This window comes from Acinonyx jubatus, chromosome A1 (genome assembly GCF_027475565.1).
Source record: "Acinonyx jubatus isolate Ajub_Pintada_27869175 chromosome A1, VMU_Ajub_asm_v1.0, whole genome shotgun sequence".
Taxonomy (NCBI): Eukaryota; Metazoa; Chordata; class Mammalia; order Carnivora; family Felidae; genus Acinonyx; species Acinonyx jubatus.
This window is the reverse complement of record NC_069380.1, coordinates 104,374,039-104,385,213: the sequence shown is the minus strand read 5'-3', so window position 1 is coordinate 104,385,213 and position 11,175 is coordinate 104,374,039. Positions and strand designations below refer to the sequence as shown.

The 11,175-nt window shown below is 44.2% G+C and overlaps 1 protein-coding gene across 2 annotated transcripts in view; it reads right to left on the bottom strand.

Annotated features, from left to right (window-relative positions):
* SLC12A2 (solute carrier family 12 member 2) overlaps positions 1 to 892 on the bottom strand; it is a 106,596-nt gene extending 105,704 nt beyond the window's left edge. For both annotated transcript variants that reach the window (XM_015067424.3, XM_027076780.2), the window contains exon 1: positions 6 to 892. In XM_015067424.3, the coding sequence (XP_014922910.2) occupies positions 6 to 737 (732 nt within the window). In that variant the 5' untranslated portion in view covers positions 738 to 892. The remainder of the gene's footprint in view (positions 1 to 5) is intronic.
* Positions 893 to 11,175: the final 10,283 nt, after the last annotated feature.

Genomic DNA, 11,175 nt, shown 5'->3' with positions numbered 1-11,175 from the left:
CTCACCTTTTCAAGCTCATCATGGAGCTCAGCCAAGCTGGGCCGGAGTAGCTTCTCGCCCAGCTGCGCCGCGGTGTGCCGGTAGTGATCGATCCTGGGCACGGCGTCCATGGTGTTGTGGCCGAAGGTGCGCAGGTAGTAAGTGTTGGTGTGGGTGTCATAGTAGTAGTGCTGGTGGTGCCCACTGCCGCCGCCGCCGCCCGAGTGCAAGCTACTGCCCTCGCTCAGCACCGTGTCCCCGCCGTTCTGGAAGCTCACGTTGGGCCCTTCGCCTCCGACCCCCGCCGCATCCGACAGGCTCTCGTCGGCGGATGAGGAGGCAGCCGGGTCCACGAAGTTTACGCGGAAGCGGCCCTTGGCTTCCTCGCTGCCTTTGCCTGGTGCGCTTTCGCCGCTAGCTTTCCCGTCCGCTGGGGTCTCCTTGCCCCCAGCCCCGGCACCAGCCGCCGCGGCCGCCGCAGCCCGCCCGGCGTTCTCGGAAACCAGGTCCACCTGGAAGCGGCTCTGACTCGGGGTGGGCCCCAGGGGTCTGCCCAGTCCGTCCCCAGCCGCCGCGGCGCCCTCCCCGCGGACCCCGCCGCCGCCCCGGCTCGCGGCCGCAGCATCCTCGGACGCTGAGGGCACGGCCGTGCCAGGCAGGTCCACCGCGGCGGCGGCCAGCGCGGCAGCTGGCGGCGTCTCACCGATCCCGGGAATCCTCGGGGCGCCGGAGGAGGGCGCCGTGGGCCCCGGTTCCATCGCCGCCCGACCCCCGGCAGACTCGGAGAGCCTGGCGGACGTCGCGGGCTGCAAGCCCTCCGCGCCCCCCGCCGGCGGTGCCTGCGGCCACGACGCCAGGTGACGGAATTGCTGGCCCCTCCACCCGCCAGTCGCCGCCGCTAGCCCGGACCGGCACAAACGCCGCCGGCAGCCGAGTCGGCGCGCGAGTGCAGTGGGCGCGGGGCGGGCCCCGCTGTTTAAAGCCTCGGCGGGGCCGCAGCGGTGGCGGCTCCGGCTGCAGCACGCGGGAGGCGGGGTCGGCTGCTCCTCCGCCCCTCAGCCCGCCCACCCGCGGTCCCGCAGCGTCGCGCGGCGGACGCTCCCTCGGCGTCCCGGCCCTCCCGGGTTTCGGCGAGACCCCACGCGAGAGCTGCCTGCGCGAGGAACGCCTCTGTCCAGTCCGCGCCGGGCCTCGGGCAGCGCGAGCAGCACCGGCAGCGCGCTCAGGGAGCAGGCGCGGCGGCGCACCGCCTCACCGCCGTCACCGGGATCTCCGCGCCACTACCTCCTCTTCCGTCGCCCTCCTCCCACCCCTCCACCTCCTTCCCCCGCCCCCTCTGCGGCGAAGAGGAGAGGGCCCCCGGCCGCCTCCCTCTCTCCCCGCCCCTGGGGCTGCACGTCAATGGGCCGGCAGCCCAGGCCTCGGCGGAGCAGCCTGCGGACGGCGTCCGGCCCGGCGGGTGAAGGGGCGGCCGAGTCCTGCTTCGGCGCACGCCGATTGCGGATGCTCCCGCAGCAGTTGCCACCACAGCAGCGGCTCCAGGAGCGCTCTCTCTCTCTTCGATTTCTGTCTCTCTCTCTCTTTTTTTTTTTAAGTTCTGAGCTCGCAGTACTTGGGCTGCGCCGGCGAGATCTCGCGAGATGCGGCAGGGCCGCTTCACCTCAGGCGTGTGGTACCCGAGGCGGTGCTAGAGCTGCCGGCCGCCCCCCGCTCCAGTGGGTGATGCCGGGGGGCTTTCCCGTCGGGCCCGCAGGTGCTTCCGGAGTGGCCGCCGAGGGGCGCCCCGAGGCGAGGTCCGCTCGCTGCTCCGGCCCGCCGCGACTGCCGGCCCTCACCCCAGGCCTGAGCCTTAGGGGGAGGCAGGATTTCCTCTGTGCAGCTTTTGAGGCGGTCGACTCCCCGCCTGGCCGCGTTAGATTTGCATAACCAGAAACTCATTCCAGTGGAGATGCAGTGGGTGTGTCCACGCTTCGATGACACCTTTATTTTAAAAGCTGTGATGTTTGAAGGTGAGAAGGGAGCTTAGTGGTGATACGTTACCGTTTCGAGGCGATTCTTAACTTGAGGCATTTCCAGAAAGAAAAGGAAGCTCAGCTCGGAAGTGAATACACAGAAGTAACTAACTGTAGAGCAGTGACTAACCGTGGAGCGCTCACCGGGAACTTTGGGCTTGGTTTAGGTTGTGAGGAATTCCTGTTTTCCTCCTCTCCTCCGCAAGCCTGGTTTCTCTTCTGTGAAATGTACAGGAATATCGTGATTTTGCAACTTTCTTAGAAGCAGAATCTATTTTTAACCTAAATTCTATCCCCAGCCCCACGTAAAAGCAGCTAACAGCAACGAATGGTTTCTTCGATCCCTTGTCTTTTATTTATGCTTGTGTATTTAAAATTTTATCTCTGGGGATAAACACCATCCTTTGCTGAACCCTGAAAACATGACCAAAGAGCCGTGGAGCTTGCAGGGTTCTTTGGAAATGCTGTGAAGAAAGTTGGCAACCAGGGAGTTTTCAAGAAATTGTGATACCCATGATCTTATCTGACCTTTGCACCTTTTCTTCTACATTTATTATTTTATTATTTCTGTTGTAAAAAATGGAGACAGGAAGGAACCACTTTTGAATCCTGTAGCCACAGTTTTTAAAGTCCTTCTTGAGCTTTAGCGATAGTAGGAGAAAACCAGAAGAGGCCAGAAAAATCAGGCAGTCCTTAAAGCAGTGCAGTTTGTACAAGGGCATTGCTGCCTTAGTAGCAGATCTGTGTGGTAGGGATGCTAATTTGGTAGCTCTTGGGATTCCTTATTCATTGAGCTGAACAAATGGTAAGCACCTACTATGCGGTGCTCTGTATTTTGAGGGTGTGACAGTGAGCAAAGCAGACAGTCGCTTCTCATGGAAATCGTAGTCTCCTTTGGGAGAGAGAGAGGCAATAAAGACAAATAGATAAAACGTATAGCAAGCGAGTAGTGAGTGCAGAGGAAGGAGAATGGGATATGTGTGTGAGATGAAGGTGGCAAAATTTGTCATGGAAGGGCCCCACTGAGAAGGCGACATTTGAATGATGGAGTTCTATGTATATTTGGGGAAATACTGTTCCAGGGAGAAGAAAAGCAAAGACCGAAAGGTGAGAATATTCCTGACATGTTCATGGAATTAGATACAGCCCAGTGTGGCAAAAGCTGTTTGAAGGGATGGGAAGAATCAAAGGCAATTGTGTTGGAGAGTTTAGGGGTTGGAAGCAGGATAGACCAGAATGGACCCCTCCCCCCCCCCCCCATTGGCTCTTGGAAGGACTTTGGCTTTTAATTTGAGTGAGATGGTATATTGGTTTCGACTGGCATAACACAGTACCGTAGATTGGGTTGCTTAAATAACAGAAATTTATTTCCTTACAGTTCTGGAAGCTAGAAAGTCTAGGATCAGGGTGCCAGTATGGGCAGCTTCTGGTAAGGGCTTTCTTCCTGGCTTACAGACCTTACAGTCTTTTCACTGTGTCCTCACTTGGTGGATAGAGAACTCTGGTGTCTCTCCCTATAAGGGGACCATTTTCATCTAATCACTGCTCCACCTTTATGACCTCATTTAATTTTAATCATTTCCAAAAGGCACTATCTCCAATACAGTTAGCTGAATTAGGGCTCTCACATATGGATTTGGGTGGGAAGGTCACTTTAGTTCCTAGCAGATGGCAAGTTATTAGAGTGTCTGAGTTGAGGAATGACATGATTTGACATATATTTAAGACATGAACCTAACTGCCTTGTAAATATACAAGAAGGTAAGTGGTGGGGCCAAAGAAACAAACAAGGAGATGTTAAGAGGCAACTCAGCAATCCAAGAGGTGATGGTATAGCTTGGCCATAATGGGTAGTAGTGAAAATGGGGGTGGGAGGGAAGTGGTTGAATTAGGGAAGCAATAGAATTTTTTGTTAGATGTGGAGGGTGAAAGGGAATCCACCTTTGGCCTGAGCAACTGAAAGAATCGCGTTACTATTTTCTGAGATGGAGGAAATGGTGAATAGAGCAGGGTTGGGTAGGAGGCATATCGGGAGCTCAGTCTGAGATATCCATTGGAGGAAACAAATACATGTATACCAATTAATAGTAGTCACTCATAGAAATGTGTAATTGCAAGCTGAGAAGTTCTAGGACAGAGAGGAACATAGTACAATGAGAATGCAAAATACGGGGGCCAGACTTAGTGAGGGAGGAAGTGACTTTTCAGCTGAGGTCTGAAGGGTGAGAACTTGCAGGAGTGGGGGGAGGGGTTCAAAAAAGAGTAATATTGTGGGCAAAAGCCCTCATGGACTGAACATGGCCTAAGGAGCTTGAGGCCAGTTTGGTTAAAGCATGGAGATTAAGAGACAAGAGTGATAAGAGATGACTCTATTCTAAAAGCCCTATACAACCATTAAGGGGTTTCCAGGGAGGCAGAGGGGGACATGACCAGATTTAAATTTATTAAAAGTCTCTCTAGTGATTTTGTGGCAGAAGATTGTGGAGAGGGGCAAGAATAAGAAAGGATACAATTTCAGTAATCTAGGCAGAAAATGATAGCAGTACCACTAGCTAACGTTTATACGGAACTTGTCCTAGATTCTGTGCTCACTCTACATTCATAATCTTATTTCATTCTTACAGCAACACTATGAAGAAAATCCTAGCATTGCCCCCATTTTACAGATGAAAAACTTGCTTAAGGGAAAAAAATGGTTAAGTAACTTGTCTGAGGTCACTCAGCCAAAATGCATATTTGAATTCAGGGAGATGTCTTCACTAATCAAGCTTTGCTTGTTTGGATTGTGTGGGATGCACGGGAGATGACGAAGGGGAAAATTTGAGAGGTACTTAAGAGGACTTAGAAATGGGTTTAAGGAATGAAAGAGAATAAAGTATGCATTTTCTAACTTTGTGTACCTGGGGTTAGATGATGGTGACATGAGTGAGGAAATGAACATTCTAAAACTAGGTTTGGAGCTGACTATGAGAAATTTGGTCTAGAACATATTGTGGCTGAGATACTTTTGAAACATCTAAATGGAAAAGTATTTGGCTACATGGGTTTTGGGCTCATAGGAAAAGTTTGTATGACAGAGTACAGATGTGGGGATCTTCTGCAAGTAGACCCCATGGACACAAATAAGATCACTTAGGGAGATGGTATAGAGCAACACTGTACAACAGAACTTTCTGCAGTGATAGAAATGTTCTATATCACTGCTGCCCAGTATAGTAACCATGAGCCACTTGTGGCTCTTGAGCACTTGAAATGCCTAGTGCAACTGAGGAACTGAATATTTAATTTAATTTTATTGAATTTCTTAAGTAGCCCCCTGAACTAGTAGCTACCATATTGAACAACGTAGATATAATAGGGCTCAAAAGAAGGCCTAGAGTCCAGCCTTGTGTAATTCCAACATGTAAAGACTAGATAAAAAGGAGGAGTGGCCTGAAAGTTGAAAAGAAAACCAGATGAAGTCATTCTTAAAGTAAGATTAGCTGTATTAAACTGGGCCAAGAGATGGAGACAGATGAAAAGTAGTAATAGATTGAATTTAGTACCATGTATTAGCCAACATAATGGGAGGGTAATGGTGGGGAGCAAGGGTTCCAGGAGATGTAATCAAACTGTGCATGTGAAACTTGTAGAAACACTGTCAGGATACAACATTTGTTTATTAGATTTACCGTGTGTCAATTTAGAGACTAACCATCAGGAGAACAGACTGCTTGTCAAGTGCCATGAGGGAGTACTCCAATCGTTTTGCTCATTTTCCCCTTTTGTCAGAAAGTTAGCCTATGGCATTTGTATGTGCAATGTATTTGCTAGTGTGTAGTGAATGTACTTAGAATTTTAGGACGAGAAGAGACTTAGGTTATTATTCCAAGCCTCTCAGTTAACAAATGCAAAAAATCCTAAAAGGAGGCATAGATTATGTTAGACCTACAACTCTTCATACCTGCAGCTTTAGAATATGTGAGATACAAAGCCACGTGGAGCCTTTGAAATCAGCCTTTTTTCTTTTTTTTTTTTTTACAGTGGGTTTTACTTGAATATATTGTGTGTCCTCACATTCTACGTGGTTATTGGTTTTTCTTTCTTACTGGCTGTCATTCTGCATACAGATTAGGCCAGTGGTATTTCTCTTGACAAATAAAGTAATTATCCTATTATGGGGGAAAAAAAGTTACCCTAGAGAAGCTTGTTTATGCTGTAAATGTCATAATTTTGTTTTCTTACTCAAGTCCCAATCACATTCTTATTTAAAAATTTATATTTGTAAGTTATATCTTTCTAAAAAGAGAGCTCAAGGTTTTATTGAGTTTAAATCTTATCTCAGCTATAAGCCTATAACACATTTAAAATAAACCTGGTCAAAATCTTTTTTTCATTCCCCATTTCCACCTATGAATACATGTATTTGTCATAAAACTAATCAAGGAAATCCCTTTCACTCAAATTTTGTATTGAAAAAGTTATTTTTCTCTCTGTACTGATTTACTTTTAATACTTATAACTCTGCAGGTGGTAAACATTTGCAAACTTTGAAGTTCAAAATTGTTACCAAATAGTAATATATGAAGGAAATACTTTTACAGAATAGTGTAGTGGTTACAAGCATGCTCTTAGCCAAACTTTGGATTTGACTCTTAGCTTCAAGCGCACCTTGTCATGTGACTTGGGCTAGTGTGACCCCTGTGCCTCAGATTTCTCCTTTGTAAATAGGGATAATAATGGTAGCTATCTCTTAGACTTATGAGGATTACATTAATTGCTACCTGTATGGTGCTTAGAACAGTGCTAGACACATGGTAAGCCCTACTATATACAAACATTAAATATTTCATTCAAAAATAAGAAACAGTAGTAAGTTGAAACTTTTAAATTGCATCTTTTTTTTATGGATGTGTCCTGTTTATTTTTAAAATTTTGTTTTTGGGAGGCATTTAAGTGATTTTTAGTTTATTTATTTATTTATTTTTTAATGTTTATTTATTTTTGAAGGAGAGAGTGAGACAGAGCTTGAGTGTGGCAGGGGCAGAGAGAGGGAGACAGAATCTGAAGCAGGCTCCAGGCTCTGAGCTGTCAGCACAGAGCCCAACCCAGGGCACAAAATCACGAGCTGTGAGATCCTGACATGAGCTGAAGTCTTAAAGCTTAACTTCTTAACGCTTAACCGACTGAGCCACCCAGGCGCCCTCAGAGTTTGTATAGTTTTAAAGCATTTGTTAGTAACATTTTGCTGCCACTTATTTGAAAGATGGAATAACACCCTAGGCTGAGGATTTATCCTGTATTCACCTTAAGTCCATTTTTTCCTCCTACTGGGTGGGCCCTTTTAAAACTAACTGTTACTAAAACCATTGTGTACTAAATATATTACTAAAGTATGCTATAATGATGTTTTGTCTGTATTCACTGTGTTTACTATACTTTCAAAATAATAGAATTTAATAGCATTACACACCAACACTTAAAAAATACACACAGGGCGGGGGCAGGGGGGGTGCAGCCTGGATGGTTCAGTTGGTTGAGCGCCCAACTTTAGCTCAGGTCAAGGTCTTGACATTTTTGAGTTCAAGCCCCACGTCAGGCTTGCTGCACAGAGCCTGTTTCACATCCTCTGCCTCCCTCTCTCTCTCTCCGCCCCTCCCCTGTGGTGCATGTGCCCATGCTCTTGCTCTCTCTCTTTCACTCTCTCCCAAAAATAAATAAACATTTTTTAAAAAAATACACACCTAGAGGTGCCTGGGTGGCTCAGTTATTGAGTGTCTGACTCTTGATTTTGGTTCAGGTCATGATCTTGTGGTCGTGGAATCAAGCCCCAGCTGGGGCTCCATCCTGAGCCTGGAGCCTGCTTAAGATTCTTTTTCTCCCTCTCCCTCTGCCCCTCCTTCCACCTCTCTTCCCATCTGTCTCTCAAAAAAAAAAAAAAACAAAAACAAAAAAAACAACCTTGTTATTTAGTTTAATTGCCTCCCCCCCCCCCATGGAGTCAAATATTATAATGTATCCCATAGCTAAATTCCATATCTATATTCCCTTCATTTTTAATGAAAAATGTCTAATTTTTTATCTTCTATTATATTCATTAATGATTAATCCATTTCATTTTCAAAAAACTGTAAGAATAATTGAGATATGTTTTTATAATTGTTTAGGATTCCTGAAATCTAAGACCATAAACATGGAAGGGAACTCCGGGTGCTTGGATGGCTCAGACACTTTAGTGTCCAACTCTTGATTTTAGCTCAGGCCATAATCTCACAGTGTGAGATTGAGCCCACATCAGGTTCTGCCCTGGGTGTGGAGTCTCTCTCTCTCTCTCTCTCTCCCTCTCTCCCTCTCTCCGTCTCTCCCTCTCTCCCTCTCTCCCTCTCTCCCTCTGCACCTCCCCCATTCACAATAAATAAATTATTAAAAATCTTAAAAACAATCATGGAAGGGATCTTAAGGATTATGTAGCAAGCCCCTACTTTGAAAAATAGAATAGTTATTCTACCATTGACACACACACACACAGAAAACACTTTTTTAAAAAAATAATAATCTTTATACCCAACATGGGGCTTGAACTGACAACCCTGAGATCAAGAGTCACATGCTCCACTGACTGAGTCAGCCAGACCCCCCCCCCAAAAACGTTTTTTTCTTTAGTAACATATTTTAACAATTCCAAGTTCTTATAGCCATAATATTAGACATGTAATACACACTCAAATATATTATTTAAGAACAGGACATTTCTTCCTAATGGCTAAACTAAATTATTCTTCTAATAATTCAAAGTTTTTGCCTCTTGTCCTATTCTTCAGGTGTTATGGTAAGCCATGAAATGTAAGGTTACTTTTTGTTTTATTTTCTAAATGATTTCCTCTTACATGTCATTATAGAGCCCAATATTTGAGTACATAATTATTTTTATTACTTTTCTCTGGGCCCTTTCCAAGTAATTTAATCTTCCTTTAAATGTAGGCCAAAACTATTAGGTTCAATATTCCAGTTAAAAAAACAACAACTGATGATTGTAAAGGTAAAGACAGATTTTTATAGTTGAAGTAATTGTTTTTACTTGAAACTGGGCTTTCACATCAGACTTCAGATCTGGCACCAAATGTCAACTCTTTTGATTGGTCAAAAAATGTTTTCAGTTTTTTAAGAAATTTGAACTGAAAGTATACTTCTATTTCCACCAATTTCCAAAGACATGAAATTTTGGAATGTAAATTAAAAATTTCATATTTATGAGGTCCATTAATTAGACATTTTCTAATTATAAAAGTAATATGTTTAATACAGAAGTCATAGGAAATATAAAAGAAATATACTTGTAATGCATCACCCTAATATAACATTTACCTTTTGGTTTTAAACAATTTTTATGTCTTTTGTAATTTTTGAAACCTACCAATTACATGAACATCTTTCTGTATATATAAATATCTTGCAACTGTATTATTCCTAGTGGCTTCATAATATTTCTTCATTTGAATTTATCATAATTTACTGAATCTATCCTTTTTTTGAATGTTTATTTCCTTCCTTTATGAATATAACAAACAATACTGAATTGCTTTGTGCATACGTCTTTCTTCATAATTGATTATTATTTCCTTAGGATAAATTCCTAGAAGTGAAATTGCAAGGTATGTGTATTTTTAAAGCTTCTGGCATACAATCCAAAATTGATTTTCCAAAGCTTTTATCAGTGTATTTTTCTATCCGCATTCTACTTGAGTGCCTGTTTCCCTCCACCCTTACAAATTCTGAGAAGAATCTTCTTATTTTTGTGAATCTGATTAGCAAAAAATGGTTTAATTTTCAGATCGTTGATTGCTGGTGAGGGTGAACTTGTTAAAGTTTATTAATCTTATATACATATATCTGAATTGCCTCTTGATATCGATAGTAGACTGTTGATGTATCCTGGAAGTCTGGCTTCCATCCTGCGTTTTTGTGGTAATAGCATATAAATACATTTTTTTTTTTTTGCAGGGTATGGGAATGACTGCTCTGTGCAGTTTTGAAGGATATAATATTCAAGGACCTTGCCTACCCCAGCCAATTGTGAGCACATTAACAAATGTACCATCTGGCTCTCCCAAGAGTTTTGACTTTTGAATGATGCAAAGTCAGAAAATAAGTCCAGTTGTTAGGACTATTAGCTGCTCATGCCTCAGTGCCTCCCTCTGGAGAGAACTGCCTTGCCTGGGAGCAGTCCAAAGTCCAAGGCCGGACTAGCTAAAGGGACAGTACTAAGGCCACCATTCTATTTGGGACTCTAATGAGCACCCTGTAGGACTGGCTGAGGCTTCAGCTGCATCCTCACTGTGCGTCTGCTTCTCCCTCTGCCCAGTCCTGCCTTCCTCATTTGATTGAGGGTGTATCTCCTGAGAGCACTTCCCAGCCAACCCTCTCTATGCCATCTTCCATTTCTGCCTGCTTCCAGAGACCTGCCCATTCATTCCAGTGGCGGCATTCAGGGAAAACTGCATAGTAGTTCATGCTGCCAAAACCCTCCTAAACTGCTTCTGTTGTCCTTTCTAAATCTGGTCCTTCCTTTTAGACTTCCCATAATTTACACATAATTCACTTTACGTTAACCATGGTTGGTTCCTATGACTTGCAACCAAGAATCAGTATTTATACAACGTTCTTTGCCATTTTACTGATGTGTTTTACTAATCGATTTTAAGAACTTTTTATGTATCACGTGCATAAGCCTTAAACTAAATTGATTCTCTTTCATTTTTCAGTTGCATTATAATTTTGTTCATGTAGTGTTGACATTCAGTTATTTTAAAAATGTATTGCCGTTAAGTATCTCAACCATTTTCTCTGTGATTTTGCCTTTGATGTAATGTTTAGACAGGTCTTTGCCGTCATGGGCTCATGTACATAAAATTAATATGTTTATATGTTTCAATTTATGGTTTTATTTTTAATCCCCTAACTCTTACAACATTTATTTGTGCTTTAGGATGAGGCAATGGTTTAACAATTTTCTACAAATAATTTACCTTGAGTACTTAGGCTCTTATGTTAGAATCAACTTTAACAGTATCCTCAAATTTCAGTGTTTAAGTAAGATACATATCTTTTATTCAGACAGCATTCCAGAAACGGTATGTCTCAAGCTTGTCAGGCAGCCCTGCCATTCTTACCAGGAAGGAGGCTCTCATCTCTGGGGCAGAGGCAC